Below are 27133 nucleotides of genomic sequence, written 5' to 3' on the forward strand. Positions count from 1 at the left end.
CAACACAGTTTTGTCTGAATTTTTTATAAGATCAGTATTTGTTCTTTTCGTCAGTATGACTACGTAAACAGTATTCACAGACAAGTCATGTAGCATACCGGGACTACTTGCCTTTTCTTAGGATATATTTTCCCTGTAGTTGTTTATTGTCTTGGTGTCTTTGTTTAGTTTTCTTGTATTAATCATGAATTCAACTCCTCAGATCCCAGGTTATATAAATCTTCTCTTGGTATGACAAATCATATCAGGGTTTCTAGCAGAGGTTTACAACCTGTCCGGACTGTTTGCTTTCTAGGGTTGCTCCATAGATCTTAGGAACTTCCTTCCCACAGACCCTGGAAGATGTTCTCTTGACTTGTATTACACTAATTAAACAAGGAGGCCATTAGACTGAGGCGGCTCTAAAGCTGTGATGGTCTATAGAAGCAACTCAAAATCTAAGCCTGTCAATGCCTCAAAGTTACAAAATCAAATGCTAAGGAAAACCAATCACAAACAGCCAACTAGGCTTTAAGCTACAGCCAACCAATAATTTCCTTTCTCTGTGTCTGTACTTTCTCTGTCTTCCCCCAGGCTCCTGTGGGTAGAGCACTCCTAACTCCTTCCAGTTTGGCGCTGCCTGATTTGAATCTATTTTTGCTTAAATAAATTCTTAAATTTTTAATATGCTTCCGTTTATCTCTTAACCCTGCTCTCTCGCATCCTTGGAGCCCTCACACTTTTCTCTCCTCTTTCATCCTGTAAGGGTTATTATTTGGATATTGTGTCCTTTGGACTCAGCCTGTACACTTCTTATCTATCCTAGATTTCTCATTTATTTGTTGTTTTTTTCTCATTTCTGGAATTTTCCCTCACCTTTATTTTAATTTCTGCCATGTTCTTAAGTTCCAAGAGCTCTTTGTCCCCTTTGGTGTGTTGTTTTAGACTAGTATTCATTTCCTGCCTCCCATCCACACAATATCTTAGGTTGTTATTGACCTTAATGAAACTTTGCTCCTTTTTAAAGTTTTTTTCTTCCTGAATGTGCTGCTTCTGTTTTTCTTCTTTATTTTTGGTGATAGACTTGCATATCAGATTCTTCCCTCGGGTGTCTGTTTTTTCTTAGCTGTCTGTTCACATGAAAGATGCAGCCCTACAAAGCTGTTAGAAAGCTTGGTGCACCTGAGAGGGGTCTGCGGACTCTGGTTTTCCCTGGATAGTTCAGGCCAGGCTGTTTCTTTGGGTCAGATGGCCCTGATTCTTCCTCCCGCTTGGAGGGTAGTAAGCCTGGCCACCTGGCTTCTCTGAGCTTATGGAGGGGAAGCTTAGCAGTCTCGACACTGAATATGTACACTTTCCACTCATCTGTTTTTGGAGAGCAGTACAGTTACCCTGAGCTGTGCTCTCCCAGGCCAGAGCCCCTCCATTTCATGCTTTCCAGAGAATGAAACTCGGTTCCGCCAGGGAGGGGAGAGCTGTGCTGGCTGGGGGAAGGCGTCTCAGGGACTAATTCATTCTTCACAGACTTTCAACCATTCCTCGTGTCTCAGCTCTCCCATCACTCTCACTGCCGGGAGTTCCTCATCCCACCAGTTCCTGATCCTGTTGGGGGTTTAGGATGCAAATCGGCTTCCCTGTTAGCTTTCCCTTCTGCTTCTTTATTTTTTTTTTTAATTTTATTTTATTATGTTAGTCACCATACATTACATCATTAGTTTTTGATGTAGCGTTCCATGATTCATTGTTTGCATATAACTCCCAGTGCTCCATTTAATACGTGCCCTCCTTAATACCCATCACCAGGCTAACCCATTCCCCACCCCCCCCCTCTAGAACCCTCAGTTTGTTTCTCAGAGTCCGTAGTCTCTCATTGTTCGTCTCCCCCTCTGACTCCCCCCCTTCATTTTTCCCTTCCTACTATCTTCTTTTTTTTTTTTTTTTAACATGTAATGTATTATTTGTTTCAGAAGTACAGGTCTATGATTCATCAGTCTTACACAATTCACAGCACTCACCATAGCACATACCCTCCCCGGTGTCTATCACCCAGCCACCCCATCCCTCCCACCCCACCCCCCACTCCAGCAACCCTCAGTTTGTTTCCTGAGATTAAGAATTCCTATCAGTGAGATCATATGATGCTTGTCTTTCTCTGATTAACTTATTTCGCTCAGCATAATACCCTCTAGTTCCATCCACATCGTTGTAAATGACAAGATTTCAGTTTCTTTGATGGCTGCATCATATTCCATTGTATATATATACCATATCTTCTTTATCCATTCATCTGTTGATGGACATCTAGGCTCTTTCCATAGTTTGGCTACTGTGGACATTGCTGCTATAAACATTGGGGTGCACTTCGGATCACTACATTTTTATCTTTGGGGTAAATACCCAGTAGTTCAATTGCTGGATTGTAGGGTAGCTCTATTTTCAACTTTTTGAGGAACCTCCATACTGTTTTCCAGAGTGGCTGCACCAGCTTGCATTCCCACCAACAGTGTAGGAGGGTTCCCCTTTCTCCGCATCCTCACCAACATCTGTCGTTTCCTGACTTGTTAATTTTAGCCATTCTGACTGGTGTGAGGTGGTATCTCATTGAGGTTTTGATTTGGATTTCCCTGATGCCAAGTGATGTTGAGCGCTTTTTCATGTGTCTGTTGGCCATTTGGATGTCTTCTTTGGAACAATGTCTGTTCATGTCTTCTGCCCATTTCTTGATTGGATTCTTTCTTCTTTGGGTATTGAGTTTGATAAATTCTTTATCGATTTTGGATACTAGCCATTTATCTGGTATGTCATTTCCTTCTGCTTCTTTAAATTCATCATTTCTCCATCTTCTCTGCTACTTCCAGATTTGGTTGCTGCTATCTATTTTCCTTTTATTCTTCTTCATATGGGTTTGTGCCTTTTGAAAAATCTTATACTGTTTTTTAAAAAAAATTTTTTTAAAAGATTTTATTTATTTATTTGGGAGAGAGAGAATGAGAGACAGAGAGCATGAGTGGGAGGAGGGTCAGAGGGAGAAGCAGACTCCCTGCTGAGCAGGGAGCCCGATGTGGGACTCAATCCCGGGACTCCAGGATCATGACCTGAGCCGAAGGCAGTCGCTTAACCAACTGAGCCACCCAGGCGCCCTATACTGTTGTTTTAAAATGGTATGGGGTGAGAGCAGTGCAAATGCCAGGGTTCAAGCGATCATCTTTTGACCCTGAAGATTTAAAATCACTAGTCTTCTCTCACTATCAGAAACTGATTCTTAAAGTGAACATGGATTCTTTGCTTCTCAAATAGTTGTTGGAAAGGTAGAAAATGACATTCTCTATCTTTTGCTTAAAAAACTTTGTGTTAGCAGACAGGTAAAATCTTCTGGATTTTGGAGCTAATTAAACATGAATCAACAATGTATTTAAGAACATTCGATAATATCTAGCCTTTCATGGATCTTACTCTGCTAGTCAAGGTACTTTGCTCATAGAGCCTGATAAAGTGTCCAAACTACATTGGACACACACACACACACACACACACACACAATCACTCAGTTTTACTTTACTTGCAACCATATATATGATACCTGGCAAGTAAAACAAGTTATTTGATTTGAAATGGAGCAGCAAGTAGAATTTTTATTGCAAGGTTGGCAAAAAACTTGAGCCATTCTTTTCTAAATACGCTTAAGGCTTAAGGGGAAAATGACAGATTTGTTGTGCTTGTCATAAAGGTGCTTTATGATTTTATAAAAAAAAAAAAAGCAAGCCTTTGTTCCTGAAAACAATTCAGTCACACTAAAAAGGAAAGCCAACAATTAACTCCACTCATAAAATGCTGTCTTTTGCTTTTCTGATAAAGGATGTGGGAAGGATCATCAATCATGTAGAGGCAGTGATGAGTGCTGGTGTGACAGCCAAGCCCAGGTTAAGTCAGACCAGAATGGGTTTGAATCCCGTATAGCCTTTATGAGCTCTGGGTCCTGGGCAGGTTACCCAGCTGAGCCTTTCTTTTCTTTCTTTCTTTTTTAAAGATTTAATTTATCTGACAGAGAGAGACAAAGCGAGAGAAGGAACACAAGGTGGGGGAGTGGGGAGAGGGAGAAGCAGGCTTCCTGCTGAGCAGGGAGCCCGATGCGGGGCTTGATCCCAGGACCCTGGGATCATGACCTGAGCCGAAGGCAGACGCTTAACGACTGAGCCTCCCAGGCACCTGGCTTTCTTTTCTATAAAATGGGCATAGATGCCACGGGGTCGCTTTAAGCATTAAGTGAAACACACATATAAACTGCTTATTGTCATGCCTGGTACAAAGTAGATACAAATCCTTGTAGTAAAACTGCAAAAGAAAACAATATCGAAACGACTTTAATGACAACTGCGCATGACAGAGGCAACCAGCGTTCTCCGACTTGAGAGGCAGGTGGGCTGCGTGGCTGGGTATGCGCTCTGGTTTCTGACTGGCTGACGTCTCAGAGCTTCAGGAGGCTGTTTCCAGCGCAAGGCTGTTTCACTTTATTTGCTATAATAAATTGCTCCACATTATAGCAATAACATCAATAAAAGTCATGCCTGATGCTAATGTGCTATGAATGTCTCATCAGGAACTTCAGAAAATTAGTCTAAAACTGCTCACCACATCCAAAATCAGAGAGACTCATTTCTCAGTCAATTAGGTATGAAGAGTGAGTGAGGCTTCAGCCAAGTGTGAAAGGCTCTGGTGCAACGTTTCCCCAGATGAAGGCCTGCTTCTTACTACTTAGGTTCTCACAAGGTGAGGGAGACAGAAGAGGGCTTTGTACAAATATAGTGAGAAATATCAGTAAACCCCTGCACGGCCTCAGTTTCACTAACAGTACCTGTGTGTTTGGTTTCCTACCTAAGTGCTATAATTGCAGTTGGCGTGAAATTTTGTGGGGATAGAGCTTGGATTAAGCTATTTAATGAAGCTCTATATGTAAAATAAATAGCAATCATCATAATAACTAACACTTGTTAGGGTTCATAATTGGTTCTAGGCACTTTACATATACTAGCTCATTTAATCTTTGCAAAATTGCTACAAGGAAGGGAACAAGTGTGCTGTTTTATAGACAAGGAAATGGTACAGAGAGGTCAAGAGAATGGAGGAGTGGAGCAGTGTGGGCTCTGAGGCTTTGCTCTTAATCATTTTCCAAGTTAGTGCTTCTTTAGTTCACTCAAGGGCCTTTGCATAAACATCTGTATTCATCATCTCCTTCAAAGGCTCATTTTCTGGATGCACAGTGGTTAGCAGACGATTGTTAGCAGAAGATTGTTTCTGATAGACTCCTTGTTCATTCACTCCGCAGAGCCAGGGATTAAATAAACACCTTGTATATGCCAGGAAACGTGCTAGGCCTCAGGAGTTTATTACTTCATAACAATAAAAAGGGATTCTGGCCTTTTTCTTTTTTCTTTTTTTTAAGTAAATTCTGTTTTCTCAATTGGGAATATATGAGTATTTTCCATGAGGAGACACAAATTTGGTGTGGGGATGATAAATTGTATAAAGGGAACTGTAGCTCTAGATGGGCTGACAAGCAGGTTTGACAAGCTTACGTATCATTCCTCCATCCAGGAACGGCATATAACACTTCTAGCTTCCACCAACAGCTTTAGCTTACGCTGGCTAAAAGTCAGGCCACTCTTGTGGGGGTTTTGGGGAAGTTTCCATTGTTGGTATTAAATGTAATACTTAGTTCCTACATAAAACCGTCCTAAAGCATAATTTTAAATGATTCTTTGTAGGAACAAAATATGTTGTAGCTGTGTATACATGAATACACTTCAGACAAATTGAGCATCTAAATATTGACTTTAAAAGAGGAATATAGGGGCGCCTGGGTGGCTCAGATGGTTAAGCATCTGCCTTCGGCTCAGGTCATGATCCCAGGGTCCTGGGATCGAGCCCCACATCGGGCTCCCTGCTCGGTGGGGAGCCTGCTTCTCCCTCTCCCTCTGCCTCTCCCCCTGCTCATGCTCTCTTTCTCTCTCTGTATCTCTGTGTCTCAAATGAATAAATAAAAATCTAAAAAAAATAAAATTAAATTAAAAAATAAAAGAGGGATATATCACAGGCTTAGTTTTTAAATGGATACTTTGCTTTATAGTTATATTCTTATGTATATCAATTTTTTTCTTTAATTTTTTTTTAATTGAAGTATAGTGGACACACGGTGTTACATTGGTTTCAGGTGTACAACCCAGTGATTCAACATGTCTCCATGCTATGCTGTGCTCCCCACAAGTGTATCTACCACCTGTCACCATAGACACCATCACCACACCACCGACTCTATTCTCTACGCTGTCCCTTTTATTCCTGTGATTTCTTCACTCCATAACTGAAGCTGTATCTCTCTCTCCCCTTCACCCATTTTGTCCATCTCTCTACTCTCCTCCCCTTACATATATCAATTTTTAAGAATAAATCTCTTGTATAAAAAACATAAAGACCATTTTCCCACTTAAAATGTGGACGTAAAATGACTACATGACAGTAGGCTTCGGAGCTGTGGGGGTCTTCAGCAGACGCACTAGAAATAAGTATCTCTAAGGACAGGAAGGGTGTTTTCAAAAACTTAGCATAGGCTCTAGGCATGCTAGGGACTCAGAATGTATTTATTTCAGGCAGGCAAAGGGAAGAAAGAATGGAGTGGAAGGCAGGGCCCCTGTGTGTAGCCGGAAGGTTATACACTCCTCCAAGAGAGACCGCTTTCGCAGCCAATTCTGATGGAATAAATCAATGGAATGGAATAAACAGAATAAATGAGAGCAGCCTTAACGTTACATGGGGGTTGCAGCAGCCACCCTGAGCCCCAAATATTTTTAGAATAGTAAGTTCTGATGAGTTCTCCCTTAACTTCAGTAATCACCGCTGTTGACAGAATAATAGCATACTTTCTTTGTCTCATAATGAACAGACTGAGAGGCTCAGTGATCCAATTAAAGGCATAAATGACTTCAGTAGTACCTAGAATCGGTCTAGAGTCTCCAAAATCCCATTTCAGCTTTGTACTTATCAGAGAGAGACATGGAGACACATCAGTCCTACTCTTCTCTCAGTAGGGCCACACTGGGGTTCAGGAGGTGGGTGCAAGTGCTCTCTTGTGCATATAGCTTCTTGTTCTTCACATTGATTCTGTAGTGTAGTTCCACTATTTTTAGTGCTGCACTAGATCTGTCTGAGGGATTGGTTATACCTAAAATTTCATTTTCAGGGTTACATTTATATTGTCAAAGTTGAAGCGGACGGCCCCCATTTCATATGCCCAGTTGAGAACTATTTTTGCCTTAACCACTGACATAAATGCAATCCAATAGAGTGTAGTGAGGCACTTCATGTGACCTCATCGCTCTTTCTTGAAGCGACCACTCCTTGGCCACAAACATTGCCTCTTTGGTCTTTATGCATTAATCATTAGCTTCGTTCTCTTGGGGGCATTTGTGGATGAGCCTAGTTTATGGATATTAAAAGCATAAAAACTTCAATTCACATTCTATAAATGGGGGCTGAAATTTTCAAAGCTGTTTTACCAAAGCAGTTATAAATCTAGAGCCTGAGGAAAGGAGGGAATTTAACACATTTATATATTCTGCTTTTCTTTTTGGTTTGGTTACCCAGACATCTTGGACCATGCAGGAATTCCAAAAGTTACTAAATTAAGAGACATTATTTTAGTTTTGCAAAATGGCTTATAGATGCATAGTGGACAGATAGGAGTATAGTCTTAAAAGGAAATAAATGAGATTTTTGTTAGTTAAACAGATTATTGTGAAAACTGAATCCACAGTATACTAAAATGTAGAGAACCTATTTGCATTTCTATGCTCGTCTAATTACTCATGGTGGGGGTGAGACACATTCATTGAGTACTTATTACGTGCCTGGGACTATACTAGGTATAATAAATATGTTCTTTTATTTAATACTTCAAATAATCCTATATTTTATAGATATCCTTATTTCCATTTTACAGATGAAGAAACCTAAGATTGCAGAGAGTTTAAGTAACTTGCCCCATTCACATAGCTAGTTAAGTGCTGGAGGTGGGACTGGCTCCACCTATTTGAAACATGACATAGAAACTTGGCAATGACACTTAAGAGACTTTTGTCACACCTGTAAGCCATTTGACAATACAATTTCCTAATGTTTTTTTAAAATTCTGCATTAAAAAAAAAAGTCACTTTTACTTACAACTTATGGTTATTCCAAGTTCCACACTGTGCTTCTTAGGGAGCTTCACGTGAAATGTCCCACTACTTGGGATGACAGACTCTGGAATTTCAAAACAAAGAAGAGGATGTTTGTAGGAGACCAGGAAGCATGGAGCACCAATCCATGAAAATACATCAGGAATTCTTGTATCATAAGCATCTGAAGTTAAAGTTGAAGGAACTGAAGTAAGGCGAATGCCTGTAAAATCCTGATAAATTATGCTGCTGGTGAAGAACGGATGTCCTGCCCAAAGGCAGCTGTGCGTCATTCACAGCAACACCTGAGTTCAGTATTACTGAGGTGTCATTTGGGCAACTTTTGAGACAAATTCACCTGGAATGCAAGTTACAAATACAGATTCCGTTCATTCATTCATTCATTCATTCATCAGAGAGACAGAGAGCACAAGCAGGGGGGAGCGGCAGGTAGAGAGAGAAGCAGCCTCCCCACTGAGCAAGAGCCCAATGTCGGATTCGATCCCAGGACCCTGAGATCATGACCTGAGCCGAAGGCAGCCGTTTAACCGACTGAGCCACCCAGGCGTCCCACAGATACAGATTCCCGAATCATCCCAGATCTACTGAATCAGAATTTCTGAAGATAAAGCCTAGAAATCTGCATTTTAAGCATGTTCTCCAGGTAATTCTTAGGCATACCAAAATTTAAGAACCATAGGTCTCGTTATTTTCTTTGCTTCTCTTCAACCACGTTTCCCCAGAGTTACCTATTCAGCAATACTTTTTCTTCAACCGTTGTTTGAAGGTAGCTGGAGAATAGGTTTTAGGAGAAATTTCAGTTAGATGTGATGGTTGTTGATTTGGGGGGCAAGGAGGTGCCTTAATTTGTAATATAAAGAGGGAAAAGTATACTTCAAGAGGTAGAAACAAGAGTGATACTCAGAATATTTCTCAACCAGAATGGTATTGGCCACAACCAGTGAGACCGGATGCTGCCTGTGGGGTTGGAACACAGGACTCTGGGAGGCCCCAACAGCACCAAGGATTGCCCTTTACTTTCTGGATCCTGGGGAGCCCCAGGAGGTCTGAGAGAGGCGCAGGAGGGCAGGGGGCACCGGAACAGGGTGAAGGTGGGCTCAGACACTGGCCAACCAGTACACAGTTAACTAACATTGTTGTAACAGAGAGAGAACCAGCGTGCACTGGTTGAATCTCAACCGTGGAGAGAACTAAGTTGATTTTACCAGGACTTGAATAGTATTTGAGAAAAGAAAGAACTGCTACAAATTCTTAAATACACTCTTCTTAAAATTCCTTTAACAGTCTGGGAAACCTTCAATTAGAGAGAAGGTTAAAAAGAAAATACCCTCTGAAGAGATAACATCTATTCACACTAAGCTGCTAATGACTGTAATCCTTTCTTTCTTCCTTTTTTTTTTTTTTAATTTTTATTTATTTGACAGAGAGAGACACAGCGAGAGAGGGAACACAAGCAGGGGCAGTGGGAGAAGGAGAAGCAGGCTTCCCGCTGAGCAGGGAGCCCGATGTGGGGCTTGATCCCAGCACCCTGAGATCATGACCTGAGCCGAAGGCGACGCTTAACGACTGAGCCTCCCAGGCGCCCTGACTGTAATCCTTTCTTGAAGGTTTTGGAAAGGGGTGGAAGGGGCGCATGAAGGGAAACATTAGCGTAAGGGGAGGTTTGTGGGACGGCGGAGCTAAACCATTTTTACTGCTTGATTTTGCTCAATGCTAGCTCCCTGACCCACACACAAGGAATTAACTACAACTATGCGGCCCCTGGTTCAATTTGTTAATCACATATTTAACACATTTCCCATCTCTGCAAAGCACAGGGGAAGGTTGGGACTGCCCCATGGAAACAGAGCTAGAGTACTCCTTTCTTCTGCCTTAACTTGCTCTTCCAGGCCCTTTATACTTTCCCAGGAGAAATGTAGGCAGTAAACCTTTTACAAGACCAGAATCTCATCTCCCAACTCAGGAGATTTGCCAGAGACTGTTAAACTGGAAAACACAATAAAAATTTGATTTCTCTGGGCCCTCCGGGCTTTTAGGATGCCGCCTGTAAAAAAGTGTCACCAAGCTGCCCCTCGCAGTCCCAGCTGTTGTGCCAAGTAAAGGCAAGTCTTCTCTTTTTGGGCCTTTTCTTTCTTCCAGTGCTTTGCACATTTCCCAAGAAAGCTAGGGAGGTTGCTGCTTCTCCTAGCCCCTCACACTTGTCTTTCTTTCTTTTATTTTTTTAAGTTTTTATTTAAATTCCATTTAGTTAACATACAGCATAATGTTAGTTTCAGGTGTACAGTTTAATGATTCAACACTTCCATACAACACGCGGTGCTCATCACAAGTGCCCCCCTTAATCCCCATCCCCTATTTCCCCCATCCTCCTCCCCACTCTGGTAACCATCAGTTTGTTCTCTATAGTGAAGAGTCTGTTTCTTGGTTTGTCTCTCTCTCTCTCTCTCGTTTTTCCCCCTTTGTTTATTTGTTTTGTTTCTTAAATTCCCCATATGAGTGAGCTCATATGGTATTTGTCTCTCTCTGACTGATTTCGCCCAGCACCCTCCCACTCTCCTTAAACCTTCCATGAATGTCACAGACTGTGTGAGTGGATGTCTGGCTTCGCCGTTGTCCTCAGCTAACACTCTGATATACTGGAAAGGACCCACATAGATTTGTTTGTTTATTCATTAAGAATTTATACCCTTGGGCGCTTGGGTGCCTCAGTCGGTTAAGCGTCTGCCTTTGGCTCAGGTCACGATCCCAGGGTTCAGGGATCAAGTCCCACGTTGGGCTCTTTGCCCTCTGCCCCTCCCCCCACCTTGTGCTCTCCTCTCTCTCTCTGTCTCTCAAAAATAAATAAATAAAATCTAAAAAAAAAAAAAGGAATTTATACCCTTCCCATTTCCCAATAGGACTTGAGATAGATAAAATTATTTCCCCTAACAGATTTCAAAAAGACTGGCTAGTTTTGCTACATTGGGGTAGAAAAAGGAATGAGGTAAGTAACAACACGTAGGTGTGCTTTATTTCCTCGCTTTGGAGGATGCAGGTATCATAAATAGTTACTTCCAAGATATTCCTCAAATCTGGGCCTTCCCTCTGTTTCCTAAGTCCTCTGTGTTCCCCCTTCCAATAATGGAAGGCTAATTCTCACCTTCTTCCCACCCCTAACGTGACAGTTTACGAATGTGGAATTAGCATGCAGACTGGGGGTAGAGAGGGCATTTGAAGTGGCCCCATTTTGCTCCTGGGCACCAACAGCCAGTCTGCAGAGAGAAGGAAGAAACAAACAGGAGTACAAGAGGAGTGTGCATGAGGTCTTGGAGAGTGCCTGTGCTTGGCCTTGACAGCCCTCATGTCTGGTTCTAGGCCTTCCTGGGGCTGCCTGCATATCCTGTCTTCTTGGGCTGTGAAACTCCTATGTGCTTCCAGTAAATGCCCCTTCTCTGTCTGAATTAGCTCGGTGCATGTCTATTGCTTGCAACTGAAAAACGATCTCTGATGAACACATTGGTCTAGCAGAGGAAACGGGATGGGAGCTAAGCAGAAAGCCTCCACAGAAGTGTTCACGGGTGTGGTAGGAATTTGAGTACCCAGATAAAGCACACAAGTGGTCCATAAGTAAATGCATAAGAAGCTTTAGGGCACAAACAGCTTCACTCGTTATGGAACTCATTTCATGTATGTTTGTTTTAGTGTTATGTGTTTTTTACCCAAATTCTCTGTGCAAGGGGAGGGGAGAATATGGCATGTTCGTATGTGTGTATACGCGTATCATGTAGGTATGTAACGGCTTGTCCATGATGCTATACAAATAAGATCTTGAAACCCCAAGGGCCAGGAATCATTGATCAAGAGTTAGTTACCATAGCAACATTTTGCTTTTATAAATTTTTAGTGCAGGGAACCTTGACCAAGATTAACATTGTTAATGATGCTGGAGGAGATATTATCACTTCCTGGAAAACAGTAATGAATCATGTTTGACTACATAAGATTTGAAATATTCATAATGATGAACAAATATCAACAAATGAATCTCTTTGATCAGCTGTGGCTTCAATTTAATCTTTACATGCCAACATGATTTATTTTATATTTGGTAATTTTTTTGCCTACAAGGTTATTTGGTGGTTAAAGCAAAGGCATATTTAATTTGGTGTTTCTTATAGAAATATTAGTAAAGAGGAAAAAAAGATATTTGGAGAAACAATAGGTTTAGAATAAGTAAATAGAATGTTTATTTTGTTAGACTCCCATGTGATTATTTTGTGCTTCCCTCATTTTGTTTTATCTTTGTTAATGCTATAATTAAAAACACATTTGGGTAAACAAAGGCTTCCTTCTTTCCAATTGGTCTGTTTTTTCTGCCTGAAGCATTCATTGTTGGCACAGTAAGATAATCACCACATCATAATTCATTATGGACATCCTTGTGAGATTCGGAAAATTAAGACATTCTAAGGAGGAGTGGTAAATGTAAATGCTTAACTCCCCCCCACTCAGAGGAAAGCACTGGGGGCTCTAGTAATGATGACAAACATCATTTGATAGGATTTTCACTGGGACTTCTTTCCAGAACAAAGCTCTATCTTTTCCAACAAAATAACTTCAGAGTTAAAGCAGAATCTTCAAGTATTTACAATTATTTTAGACTGGTATTTAAAAGATAGTATTGAAAAAAGGCAAAATGTAAATTGCGTATATATTATGAATATAGCTTTTTTTTTAAAGATTTTATTTATTTATTTGACAGAGAGAGACACAGCGAGAGAGGGAACACAAGCAGGGGGTGTGGGAGAGGGAGAAACAGGCTTCCCACCTAGCAGGGAGCCCGATGCGGGGCTCGATCCCAGGACCCTGGGATCATGACCTGAGCTGAAGGCAGACGCTTAACGACTGAGCCACCCAGGCACCCCTGAATATAGCTTTATAAAATTACATTTATGGTAAAGGACATTGGTAAAGAAATATAAAAAAATTTAACTTTTGTTTTTTAGAGTGATGAGGCTATGAATCATTTCAGCTTTAAAAAGAATTCCATAAATGTTACTACGATGTTTGTACAGTAGTTCCCATTTAAAGAGATAGATTTAGGCAAGAGTGTACTCACAGTCAAGCTTCTTAAGCACTCTCTATGTCACTTAAAATATTTATAAAATAGAGGTGTTTTATCTCTGAGACCAATAGCTTGGGAATTAATATCTGGGTATAATATATTTTTGAGGAAGAATTTTAGAAATAGGTGGCCCACGTCCATACTATTAAGAGTGAATCCAGAAGGATAGGCCAGTCTTGAAATAGCTCATGTCCAGAGATTTCCTACCAATGTTCCAAGTTCCCAAATGGCTAAAAAAGAGCTTTTCTGATTTCAGCAGTTTCCAACAGATGCCAGTCGATTAGTAATGACTAGCTAGAGTGTTTTATTGGAGATTCTGATGTTGTGTCTGGGCTCAGCAGGAGGATACTGAAGTCAGTTAATGATATCAGCCATGAACAAGGGAAGAGAGAATGATAGGATGTGAGCATACTTTTTTCTGGCCCTATTCTACATCATTTCTATCCATATGAAATGGATTGAATTATGGAACAACCAGAGCAAGGGAGAAGACCTTAGTTCCCTTTTTTCCTGTCTCTTATTCAAGCAAGCTTGGTACGGAATAAAGTGAGTTTAATAGACATAGTTTCTATTTCTTAGGAGCCTAAACCAAGGATATTAAAGTATTTAATCAACAAATATTAAAGTATACATATATATTAAGTATGGATTAAACAATGAACAAATATTGAGGATGCACATAAAATAAAAATGCATTTATTGCACGAGTAAATACTTAGATACTGTTTGTGGAAGAGGTCAAATTGTGCTGACCATTCACTATGGGAGTGTTTCAAGGAAATGCTGCTGAACATCATACAGTACACAGGATAGTCACCTCCCCTCGACAAACAGTGACAGTAGGGCAGAGGTTCAGAAATTCTGCTCTTTCATCCTGGAAACTCTGACACTTCTTTGGAGAGGCAGTGTAACATGACATGAAAAAGACAGGTGCAAGTCAACAGACCTGGGATCTCCTATTCACTTTGCTGTATGACCTTGAGTTTCCCCACCCAAACTTCAGTTTCCCCATTTATAAATAAATGAAGGTATTGGATTGTAAGAGTCACTTCACGGCTAATGTTGTGTGCTTGTAGTGAGTACATTCTGGGGCTTCTGGACAGCCTTCTTTGAAAACCATACCCTCGCCACCATCTGACTGATCCTTACAGGGTCCTTCTACCAGATTCCTGCTTGGCCGCAGCTACCAAACCTAAGAATTAGAAACTTGAACTGGCTGGTACTGGCTGGGCACTTTAGCAAAGATGGAGCAATCGAGTACAATCAAAAGTCAGAAAAAACTCGTGCAGAGACAAATAGAGCAGATATGCAGAAACACGCAGCACTGAGAGACCAGGAACCCCAGAGAAACAGTGGGTACGGGATCAGTTCTTGATGCAAACTGAAGTTCCTGGTTCCAGTCCCTCAGGAGAGACAACTGCACTTCATTCATTCATTCATTCACCAAGTCTTGGCTGAGAGTCTCCCGCATTCCAAGTGCTCTTCTGGGTGCTGGGATACATTCATGAACAAAAGGCACAAAGTCTCTGACAACATAGATTTTTTCCACTGGAGAAGACAAGACAATAAATAAATTCACAACATAACATCAGAGCTGAGAAAGACTAAGAACCATGTATCTGTGCAAGGGGACAGAGTGATAGATGGTGAGGGAATGATTCTCTGAACAAGTGATATTTGAGCAAAGACCTGAATGAAGTGAACAGACCACCTGAACATGGTAGGGAAGACTACCCAGGCGGGGGAAAGTGTGGCGATCCTTTGATAGGATTGCGTTTGGCGTGTCAAGAGCAGCAAGTTCATACTCCCTTCCTCATTCCAAGTCCTGCCCTCCTGAGAGATTCCACTGTGTGCAAGGTCTTTCCATCATGCTGCATTTACAATTCCCAGACCTCTGGTTGAATAATATTCACCTCCACTCTATATCACTTCAGCAGCTCACTACCTGAGCCTTACTTGACCTCTGAAATGCTAAGCTCTAATATGCCACTTTGACCTCAATCTCCTGCCATTGGCTCCCTCCTCAACTTCTCTTGCTATACCCATTTCTCTTTCCAGATACTCCTAGATCCTTCAGTCTTCTCTTTCTTCTCAGTCTATCAAGTGGATCCATTATTGACTTCCCCCTCTGCAACCTGGATTCCTTCAAGGCAGTATGTCTAGTGGTTAGGGTGTGGCCTTTGGAGCCAGACTGCCTGGGTGAAAATCCCAGCCCTACCATTAACTACGAATCTGGTAGAAGGCCCAGTTTTCTGGGGATGTAAATCATAGTAACCTCCATTGCTGTTATATGTGAGCGAATACACACATAGTGCTTAGAAGAGTGACATGCCATAGAGCAAGCATTTGATAAATATTATTGTGATTATCACCATATTTATTCCTTTGCTCTTCCTGCAAAAATTTGAACTGCTGTGACTTTAGGTTTCTTCCTGTTGAACCTTCTCCGGAAATCTCCATTTCTGGCTCATTCTAATCACCTAGCACCTCTGCTGTTATTCCTCAGTAGCTGAGGTCATCTGACAAAAAAACGACTTGACCAATGCAGGTTGACAGGGCTATCCACTTAGAGCTTCTGGACTCTGCCTGGTCCACTACCCAGCTTGAAAATCCCTTTATAGGACTCTGGTTAGCTTTCTCACTCATTTCCCCATTAGCTATTCTAAACCATCATTCTTTTCAACTCCCCAAGATGCTGATCCTTTTACCTTCGCTTGACAGTTCTTACATGAAACCCTAAACACAGATAAAAACGTATTTATATTCTCACATCCTTCTCTTTAAACTCACAAGAGGCAGCGGCCAACCTTCTGTCTTAGACCTACCTATGTTCTAGATAACTTTCCCTCTCATCCTTTTTGGGACCCATACCCATCAATTATCTTTTTTCTCCCTCATTCACTTCAGGCCACAAACATGCTCAGATCTTTCCAATATCAACAAAACAAAATAACTCCCCTCTGGAATCTGAAGCCCTTTCTACCGTTCATCCCATCCTTTTTCATCCACAGCGACACTTCCTAACATTGCCACATGTTCCCCAGGGCAAAACTGATTTTGATTGAGAACCACTGGTTAGAGGATAAAGCAATATAAAAGAGTGCCCAGTATGCAATAATGCTGGAGCAGTTCTAAAAAGAGAAGTCCACAGTGGCCTCCATCTTTTTTATCCATTCACTGCATTTGTCTAGCCATACCCTGTTCTAAAACCCAGTTCCTTGGCAGAAAGCAAGCATAGCTTGTCTGTAGTTCTCTACCCTTTCCTCGCCCCTCAGCTTACTGCAGTCTGACTTCTGCCCCCCAAATTCCCTGAAACTACTCTGCAATGAGTTTTTTCCTAATTGCCAAATGCAGTGGACCTTTCCTGCCTTATATTACTTGAATTCTCTCAAGCACCTTTACGCTATTGACCCTGACCTTGAAATTCTTGCTTTGGCCTCCAAAATGCCACCTTTTTTGGTTCTCCTTCCACTTCTGACTGCAGCTTTATTATCTTCTTTGCTAGCATCCTTCCCCTTTCAATTTTAGTTTAGTCTCTCCTCGGGCAGAGTCCCCTCCTTCCTGCCCCTCGTTCCTCAGTGCTTGCTTGTATTCCAATGACTTTACCAATCACTGACATGGTGGTCCCTTCTCAGGGCTGCTCTCTGGCCCAGACCCCCCCATCCTAGGCTCCAGGAGGTATTGCTGGCAATCCCCTGGGCACTTCCTTTTACATTCCAGTGGCAACACACATTCAGTAAGTCTGTTCTTATCTTCCAACAGGTTCTTGCTCTTGTCTAATTGGTTCTGAGACTTTGAGGATATTAATCCTTTCTATTTTCCCTTTAAAGGTAGATCTGAAGGTAGCACAGTGCCTAGCATTTAGTGACTGGTGCTCGATAATTGTCTTTTGAATTCAGGAATGGATCTGCTTGTCCTTTCCCCCCCTAGAATTGGCAGTAGATTTGCCAATTCAGGTCTAAAATAGAATTTGTTGTTATCCTCAGATTTCCATTCTTCAAGTCTTCCTCTCCTTAAAGTCATCTCTATTTACTCAATTACTGACCCTTCCACCTCAGGAGTCGTCCATGATCTTCCCTTTCTCTCATCTTCCATATTCATTCCATAAGCAACATCTGTTAGCCCTGCTTCAAGCCATGTCCTAAATTTCACTCTTTGTCACTATCTCTAGCTCTACCACCTTGCTCAAGCTGCCATCATTTTTTACCTCCAACCACTGCAACTTCCTAACTAGGTTTTCTGCTTCTGCTATTGTCCCTGCTCATTTCAGAAGGATCTCTAACACATCCATCAGGATAGCTCACTACCATCCATAAAATGCTCGATGACGTCATTACACTTGGAAGGTAAATTCTTTATATCAAAGCACTGCAGTGATTGGCCCCTTCCAATTTCTCTCACCCCATCTCCAATTCCAAATCTAATCCTCATCCCCAACTTCCTTATGCTACATAAAGAGTGGCCCCCCTTTTAAAGATTTATTTATTTATTTGAGAGAGAAAGAGAGTGCGTGTGCCTGCGTGAGTGGGGGGAAGGGCAAAGGGAGAGGGAGAGAGAATCTGAAGCAGACTCCACACTGAGTGTGGAGCCTGATGTGGGGCTTGATCCCATGACTATGAGATCATGACCTGAGCGGAAATCGGGAGTTGGACGCTTAACCGGCTGAGCCACCCAGGTGCCCCGGTAAGAGCCTTTCTGCTATTTCTCAAACCCACCCAGCTTATTATTCTGGCTTATTTCTTTTATTCTGGCTGCTCCTTCTACCTGGAGTACTCTGCTCCCAGATTCCCACAGAGCTGGCTCCTTCCCAACCTTCAAATCTCTGCTCAAATGTCACTTCTTCTAAGAGTCAGCCCATGAAAATAGCTCCCTACAGCCATCCTCTAATTCCCCATCCTGCTTTATTTTCCTCAGAGCACTTATACTGTCTACATTTATATTTAACTTAAAAATCAACTTCCTGTAATATCACAAGCTTCATGAAGAAAGGAATTTTTTTTCCCCTTCCATGTCTACTGTTATATCTCCAATGGACCCATAGTAAACACTCAGCAAGTATTTGTTGGGATAATGCAATCTCTATGTCCAAAGGCACATCTTTAATGATTGGTAAAGATTATTGGCTCTGTGAGGTAGTATTTCACTGTGTGAAGACAATTTTATTAAATGGAAGTTAGCACCAACCTCTATAACCCACACGCCTGTTAGCTACTGACGAGGATTCCCTTCCTGACCAAACCTAAGTCAGGCTCCTCTTCTCAACTAGGCCTTGTCTTTGGCCTACTCCTTGGCCTGCTGAGCCCAGTTTAAGTGGGAATCCTGCTCAATCAGTTTATTGAGAATCCCTCCACCCTTGAATAGACAATCAAATTCCTCATCCCCACACCCTTGATATCGAATCAAGTTCCTGTTAGTCAGTTTCCATTCCATGATTCCTTCACCCTTACCTTGCTTGGTGGCCATAAATTCCCGGCTGCCCTTACTGTTTTTGGACTTGAGTTCAATCTCTCTTCCCTGTTCCAAGACTTGATCTCTCTTTAAATAGTCTTGAAAAAAAGTCTTCCTTGTTTTTAACAAGTGTCTGGTGCAATTTCTTTTTAACACTAGAGACCAAATATTTACCTGCTGGGTTTATATAAATCCACCTAATGAATTTTCTTTGTTCCCTGCCAAATTTTCATATGTTCTTTGCAGTGGGAAGGGTCAAATAGAGGCTTTTCTTGTCTGTGTGACAAGAATATGGTTTCTCTAGCATATAGGGGCAAATCAGGAAGAATAAAGGCTACATGATTTTTTTTTTATCACCTTTATAGTAGCTATTACTTATTCATTTTGCCACATTTATTTTCAACTGTTCTTAATGGTGACATTTTAATGAATAGTTCAAAAACAACGGCTCAATACAAAATGACATTCCAAATCTCCTAAACAAAAATGTGTTCAGTATGTAAAAAAAATAGTTCCACTTCTGCCACATAATCCGTATCATTCACATGCACTCCACTACCGTCTCTGCAGCTGAATTGCGATTATATGATCATACCTGCAACATCAAACTCGATTTCCAGTGTGACCTTGCTTGTGATTGAAGAGTCTCGGAGGAGCTGGTTGGCTTCCTCAAAGGTGCTGTCTTCAGTTGGAATCCCATTAATGGCCATCACTCTGTCTCCGATCTGTAGCACCCCACATCTATATTTAGAGCCACATATTAGAGGTTGTAGACAGAGCAAATAATTATCAAGTTGATGTTGCCAAATCTATTTTGTTTGATCCTTGTGAAATAGCATACCCATTTGGTCTTGTTTGTTCAAGGATGTGGGCATCATATTAGGTCAACTGCAAGGTCTTGCACTCTTGCATTTGATGGCTACAGATGTGAGCAAGGGAATCTTGATATATCCCAGAGAAGTGATTAATAATTTAGCACTGTGGTATTCTTATAATCTGATCTGGACCAATATATAGTAATGGTGAATGTACAGTCCCCCCACAGCAGAGAAATTATTATAATAAAGTTTGAACTTCAGAGATATTTTCCCTTTTAATTAACATGGCCGCCAGTCCCTGATGGACAAAAATCTGCTAGATAAAGGCATCTGTGCTCGTTATTCTTCTCAAACCTTATCAAGAACATAACATTTTATTGTTAGAACAGAGAGTTCATTACATCCTGCATTTCCTGCATTGAGCACTGTTCCATAATTTATTAGCTATTCAAAGATAGTCGGCACAAGAAATGCACAGAAACAGACGCTGTGAAAAAGTGTCTTACCTCTCTGCTGGGCTGTCAGCTTCAATATAGGAAATCAGAGGTGGAGAAGAGAGCGTCTCCGTGGCAAACACACTGCCCTGCAGTTGGATCCCAAATCCTGTGACAGGATCTGCTGTCAGCACAACTTCTGTGGTTTCTGTGTGAACGACCTGCCCAGCCAAGCCCACTGTGCTTGAGGCTAAAGACACTAGAGGAACAAACACACAAAAAAATGACTTTAGGTTGAAGCAAGCACCAGGAATACCAGCATTTCTTTCTTTTTATTATTAGAGAGACAGAGAGAGAGAGAAAGAGAAAGGGGGAGGGGACAGAGAGAATCTCAAGCAGGCTCCATGCCCAGCACAGAGCCCGATGCAGGGCTAGATCTCATAACCCTGAGATCATGGCCTGAGCTGAAATCAAGAGTTGGACGCTTAACCAACTGAGTCACCCAGACACCCCGGAATACCAGCATTTCTGACACAGATCATGTCTCTGGAAAAAAAAAAAAAAGCTCATTGGCAATGGTGGAAGTGATACTTTGGTCTTCTAGACAAAAATTTAGTCAGAGCTGAACTAGATAAAGGAATCTCCCGATATCTGTCACGTTTTAGTCACAATGCCAGTGTGGCCTCCTCCCCATACTCAGTCCCGGTACCAGGGACAATTGTGGGAGCTGTAGGAAGACGACAGCCTTGGGACTGGGTACCTGGGTTTTGGTCCTGGTTCCACCAGTAGGCAACCAGCTGTGTGACCTTGGGGGAAGGCATTAATTTCTTTCCTATGAAAAAAGGGTTAGGCTAACTGGTCTAATATGTTTTCCCCTCTATCCATTTGTGCCTCAGCTTTAAGGTTTTTATAAACAATCTGACCTTCAGCTTTGAAGAAAAAGTCTGGCTCCTGGAGTGGTGAGGACGTGCTCGTCAACATTATTCTAGCATTGGATTGGCATGATGGAATTGTTGAAACTTTGTATTTTTACTTTCCCCAAATTTGGGCTCTTCAGCCTTCGTTCTTTCTCACTGGATCTCCAGCCTACTTTGTCATCTCTTATTTCATTCATTCTTCTGATACTCATCTAAGCCTCCAGGTACCCATCTCTGTCTTGTTCCTATCGCCAGCCTGCGTCATGGAAAGGCCACTCCACTTGTTTCTCTCAGCATTGCCCACTGGGACCCCTGCCTCCTTTACTCCCCGTGAGCAAGCTCTCTGCACAGTCCAATGCTGGACCGTCACTTCCTCCAAAAGAGGTCTTTTGGCCTCTTTACTGTAATTGAAACTTGCTGACACCATATACCTCAAAACCCGCTGCAAGCCATTTTCTTTTCACTTTCCCTGCATGGAGCAAGGAGAGAGAAGAGTTTATAACCCTCCTTGCTCCACACATCCAGTGTTTTTTTTTTTTTTTTTACCATAAACCACTTCTTTTTTAAAGTTCTATATTATGTACTTATTTCTGTCTTGTCTCATCTTCAAACCCATACTTTTCTACTTTTCCTGTTTCCCCCCATTTCCTCACTGACATCAGGGCTTGACTCTTAATTTGCCTCTTCTAATCTGTAGCTTTTCCATGTCCTCAATATCTTTGACATAATGACAATAAACAATGCACTGGGTTTATGGTTCTTTAGCTCTCTCAGTGCTGATTATTGGCAATCCCACCCAACTTCAGCTCTCTATCAGCAGAGCCCTGTGCTGGACCCCAGCATCCTTCAATCTGGAAAAAGCTCCAGGATCTTCATATCTGAACTCTCCTTGTTGATCACAGAACCTATTAGCCATCTTTCCCAGTCCTTAGGCCCTAACTTCCCTTCTTGATGACTTCTAGCCCCACTCCCTTCCACTTGTCTTCCAATCTAGTGGTTTTCAAATGGTTTTGTTAGCAACAGATTCCAACCCCAACCCCCCACTTCACACGAAAGTGTGTAAGGGATGCTTTTGTATTCCACATAAAAACAGAGCTACTGAAGGTACTGAGGAAGGAACAGGAGACCCTAGAGGAGGCTTCCCCATCCCTCATGTGTGAATCTGGGGAACCCAATTTGAAAGCTATCATCTTTACCCATTGCCTTTTACTAGCATCATTCCCCTCCACACTCCACTTGGACCTCAGGTGGCCATTTCAATGAGGCATCTGCTGGTGTCAGACAGGCTTAAACCTCATGACATTTTCTATAGTCTAATACGCTATACTCTTTGATAATGCCTGCTCGCCTCCACTCCTCTTACTAGTTTGCTGAAGGGTGCTAGAGAAAGTCACTACAAATTCACACAATTCTCTATGGGGCCCTGGAATCTTCTGTTATGTAATATTTGATTTCTCCATAGGATCAGTCTCAAACATTTCTACCATTATAAGGATCAAACTTTACTCCTTACTTCATTTCCTTCATTGACAAGAGTTCCTTAAAAACATTCTTTTCAACCTTGATTTCTCTGTATCATTATCTGCTCTCACTTTCTTTTCCTTCCTGCTTCAGGAGGATGTATCCTTCCTTCCCTTTCAAGGCCAGCTCCTCCTTTCTGATACGATCTGTTTCCACGCCCTGTGATTTTGTGCCATAAACCCTTTTCTCTTGTTTTTTCCAACTTTCCTGCTCACTGTCCTAGCTTTCTGACCTCTCCCTATAGGTTTGTACTGATTCCAAAACTGCTTAAAACTTGGCCTCTCCCTTCACCCTTTAATGAATCTACTCTCACTGATGACTTCCTGAGTGCCAAAATCAGTGGCCTCATCCGCTCTAACTACCCTGCAGCAACTGGCTTTGGGAACCATCCTTTTCTTTCTGAAATTACTCTCTTGGTTTCAATGAAGCTTTGTTCTTAGTTTCTGACTTTTGTCAGCCCCTTCCAGTTCCTTTGCCTCCTCTGCACTGCAAACATAGAGTTGCCCATGGTTCTCTTCTTAGCCTCTCCTCTCCTTTCCCTCTTTCACTTCTCACACTTCTGTAATAGGACCTCTGTGTGTATCTTCTCAAATCTAACTCTCCAGTTTCTCTCAAGCTCCAGTGATGAATTTCCTGACTTGGATATCCCATCCCCAAGAATGTCCCATTGACTCCTCAAACTCAACATTTTAAAAATTGAGTTAATCATCTTCTCTTTCTCATTCCTGCTACTGTTTCTATGAATAGGACCATCATGCTTCTAGTCCACCAGGCTTGAAATCTCAAAGTAGCCTTTGACTTCCAACATCCCCGTTGTCTCAAATTCAATCAATTGCTAAGTCCTTTCAACATGACCACTGAAATATAACTAACTTCTACAAATCCTCTTTTCCCTTCTTACCATTAATGTTTCAATTCAGGCTTTTATTATTTTTATTTTAAATATTTGAACATGCATGTTTCTGGTCCTTCTGTGCCCAACACTTTCTGCATATTATTGCCAGATTAACTTTCTCTTCATGTGGAGGCCCCCAATTTATCTACTCTCTAGAGTAGGGCCTCATGATTGCTAATGCAGATCACTATATAGACTTAGACTCTGTGTCCTTGCCTCTTGTGTTATGCTAACATCCTCCAAATTGATGTCAAAGTGGCTTTTTCTCATATGCGAAGGTCATCCCCCAATTTAGAATCTTTCAATGCCTCCCTGTTTCCTGTAGAACAACATCTTCAATGCTGGCAGAGCTCACAGGACCCTTCCTAAGTTCATGTTCTTCTGCCTATCCAGTCTCGTGCTCCTTGATGCTCCCTCCACGTGCCATGTGCTGCAGCCCTGCTTTCATCCCTCTGTCCCTTTAGCCCTTCCCCTGGGTTTTCAATGTCCCTTTCCCTGCCTTATCCAGGCAGAGTGAGGTACTCACTTTTTTACATTTCCACATTTCTAACGCATGGTCCTATTTCAGCATTTATCAGGTTTTTATTCGCCTGCCTTTCTCTCCACTTGACCCTGAGTTGTCTAAAGACTGGGATCCAGATCTTTTCCTCTTTGAAATCCCAATGTCTGGAACATTCAAAGAACACTAAATAAACGAAGAACAAATTGGGTCTTGTGATATTATCCACATTTTCCTTTTTTGGAATCAACATTTCATGTAGGTTCTACTGACTTAAGGAACTAGAAGTTGTTCCTCGGACCCCAATATCTCTACTATGTGGTTCATTCCAACATTGCAGCTGACATGGCAGAGGATGCTGAGGTGGACAAATGTCTAGGAGGAGGAAGGAAAATCACCTTCTTCGTAAGAAGCACCGTCATTGTTCTCACAACAGAATTCATATCGATGAGATTAAAGTAGCCTGCTGTAGGGGGTAAAGTCAGCTTCCAACCCTGAGCTTTCTACAGGTGGTGGCCTACAAGTCCAAGATCTGACACAGGGACTATCCCATATTAATTCAAACTTGATCTTAGCCAAAAGGCCAAGAAGCGATATTCCATATTAATTCAGATCACACTTTCTAGTGTGCCTTTGTTGATATCAACTCTACTTTGATTGTTCTTCAGATCATACATTTTCTTACTGGTGGCACACAACCACTAGAGGTAGTTAGTAACGATCTGGAGAGTTGTGTTTCTTTCCAGTCTGTTCTCATTGCAGGCAGGAACATAATAGTAGAACGTCATCTATTGGCAGATTACTTTCAGTCTATCTTCTAGGTGATGATTTTTGGACTTCAATAGGAATACTTTATTTTCTGTGAATTTTTCTATCGGTTCACATTAATATGTATTTTTTTCCATTTGAGATCTCAGTTTGGTATAGATTTTTGGATTACTTAATTGGAGTTAAAAGCCTTGAACCTTTAAGTCAGCTGGTTGGCATTTCCACTAAGAGAGAACTAGGAAGAAATGGGTCAATCATAATAGGAAGGATTAGGCTGGATATAGTAAAGACCTTCTCAAAGGAGAGACTTGCTACATTTTCAGAACAGTTGGAGAAGATGGTTGAGAAACTGAAATCTCTGGAAGGTTTTTTTTTAATTTATTTTTTATTTTTATTATTATTTTTTAAAAAGATTTTATTTATTTATTTGACAGAGAGAGACACAGCAAGAGAGGGAACACAAGCAGGGGGAGTGGGACAGGGAGAAGCAGGCTTCCCACTGAGCAGGGAGCCCCATGCGGGGCTCGATCCCAGGACCCTGGGACCATGACTTGAGCCAAAGGCAAATGCTTAACGACTGAGCCACCCAGGAGCCCCTGGAAGGTTTTGAAAATAGAAATAAGTGCTCACTGTGGGCATCATTAAATTTTAAGCTTTATCTGGAGGCAAGTCGAGGCAATAGAAATTATTAGGACATTTAATTTAGGATTAAAAATATGTTAAATGTTGGTTCTATAATTATATAAATTTATAATTTACCTAATAAATATAGGATTATAATAAATAGTCTAAGTTTTTATAATTAACTCTGAAAGTGCTTTGATATAATGAAATCTGTTCTTTGAAACAGTAAAATCTCATTTGAAATTGTATGTACTGATTTCTCACACATATTAAAGTCTTGCAAATTATTACCAGATTTGAAAAAGATAAATTGTAGATTTAAAGATGATGAGCCAGGAGAAAAAACAACCAATATTACTTGGAGGAAAAAAAAGATGAGTTTGATTATCCTTCTTCATTAAGGTGGCCAACCAGCAAAAGAAAATAAAGGTGATTTATTATGAATTATAACCCTGTAGTTTAAACAATTGTATGATGGATTCTCTCTCCAGTAGCAGATACTCCTGCAAGGTACCAGCTCTGGCCTGAAGCGTGCCCATTTCTACTCAGGTGAAGAAGGGAATGGCTCAGCAGCTGACATACTGCGTGTGAATATTGCTAACTGGTGTGTGCCGAGGTTGTGTTCAGGCTTCGCGTCTGCTCTGTCCTGTTCCTGTTCACGCTTGGAGGGTTCTGTTCGCACCCCTTCAGGTATGCAGGAAATGACCCTGTGCGTTTGTCAATTCTTGTCTTTCCTAGTGTAAGTAAGGGAGGAAAACCGACGATAACTTGTTAGCTTCTAAAGTTTAAAAATCTGCCAAATGTTTTCTTCGCTTAGAAGTCTGTGAGGTTTACTGTCAGATAGGCAAAGCATTTAAAAAGTATCCAGAGCAATGGACCGCAAAGATTTATTAGTATACTGTGTTTATCACTATTTGATTCCATACCTCAGACCTCTAGCTCACTAAAGTGTTCCCCATCGGAGTGAGCCTGCTGTGGATCCAGCACACTGTGTGTCACGTGGTCCAGTTCAGGTGTCCAGCAGCTCCCTTCTCCAAATGAGGGCAGGCTTGGGCGGGGGTGGGGGGCAGCTCATAAGCCGCCTCCCGGAGGGCTCCCTGCATGTTCACTTCTAAACGCTTACCATTAGCTGCCTTTGCCTTCCGTCCTTTTCTCAGGGGTCTGTGGCAGGGACAGAAGTTGTTCGGCTTCTTCATTCTCTTCCTTTCAGCTCTTTTCAGTGTTAGCCACCTTGCTAGTAAGTGGTGATGGCACAAGAGGCAAAGACTATTCTGGAAATGTGAGCTAGCTTCCACACTTGGCTGCAGGTCAGGCGGACTGCAAACAGACAGAGTCTACACTGGCTCTGTGTGCAGAAGCGGGACTCAGGCGGAACGAGCCAGGTCCGCCGCTCAGTCATGCTGCCATCACGGGGGGGATGATAGGTTTCTGGAAAAAGCCTTGACCTCCGAGGCAGACACAGGGACAGCCCAGGCTGTGGGGCAAAGGTCAGTAAGATTCCAAAAGAGGTGACCAGAGGGTTCCCTCTGTGACATGGCCCTGCAGCCCTCCCAGGGCTTTGTGACACTCCTCCCGGCCCAATGCTGGGGATACTCAACATTCTTCCTGTGAAGCAAACATGGTGCTTTCCTAGTTTAATTCTTGTCCCGTGTTGCTGCAGACTGCCTGTATTTTCCCCTTCGGTCAATGATACAAGAATGTTTTAATATTTATGGGAGAAGATTTAATTCTTTCCTGGCATGTCCTTCTCCACTAGAAACATATGTGGGAATTTTTTTCTGTTTTGCAAGCTCTGGCCTCACCTCATCACCAATACAGTGTAGAGGCTTTTTATTATATTTGTTGTGACTCTGGCATGATTCACCATCCATACAAATGGCCTGGTTGCCATAGAA

The 27133-nt window shown here is 41.8% G+C and overlaps 1 protein-coding gene across 7 annotated transcripts in view; it reads right to left on the minus strand.

Annotated features, from left to right (window-relative positions):
• Positions 1–27133, minus strand: part of GRIP1 (glutamate receptor interacting protein 1) — a 660303-nt gene that overhangs the window by 60609 nt on the left and 572561 nt on the right. For all 7 annotated transcript variants that reach the window (XM_078076240.1, XM_078076238.1, XM_078076241.1 and 4 more), the window contains 3 exons: positions 20087–20273; positions 19358–19503; positions 8194–8274 (listed from right to left, as the gene is read on the minus strand). In XM_078076240.1, the coding sequence (XP_077932366.1) occupies positions 8194–8274; positions 19358–19503; positions 20087–20273 (414 nt within the window). The remainder of the gene's footprint in view (positions 1–8193; positions 8275–19357; positions 19504–20086; positions 20274–27133) is intronic.

The sequence above is a fragment of the Halichoerus grypus genome, chromosome 6 (assembly GCF_964656455.1).
Source record: "Halichoerus grypus chromosome 6, mHalGry1.hap1.1, whole genome shotgun sequence".
In the NCBI taxonomy this organism is placed as follows: Eukaryota; Metazoa; Chordata; class Mammalia; order Carnivora; family Phocidae; genus Halichoerus; species Halichoerus grypus.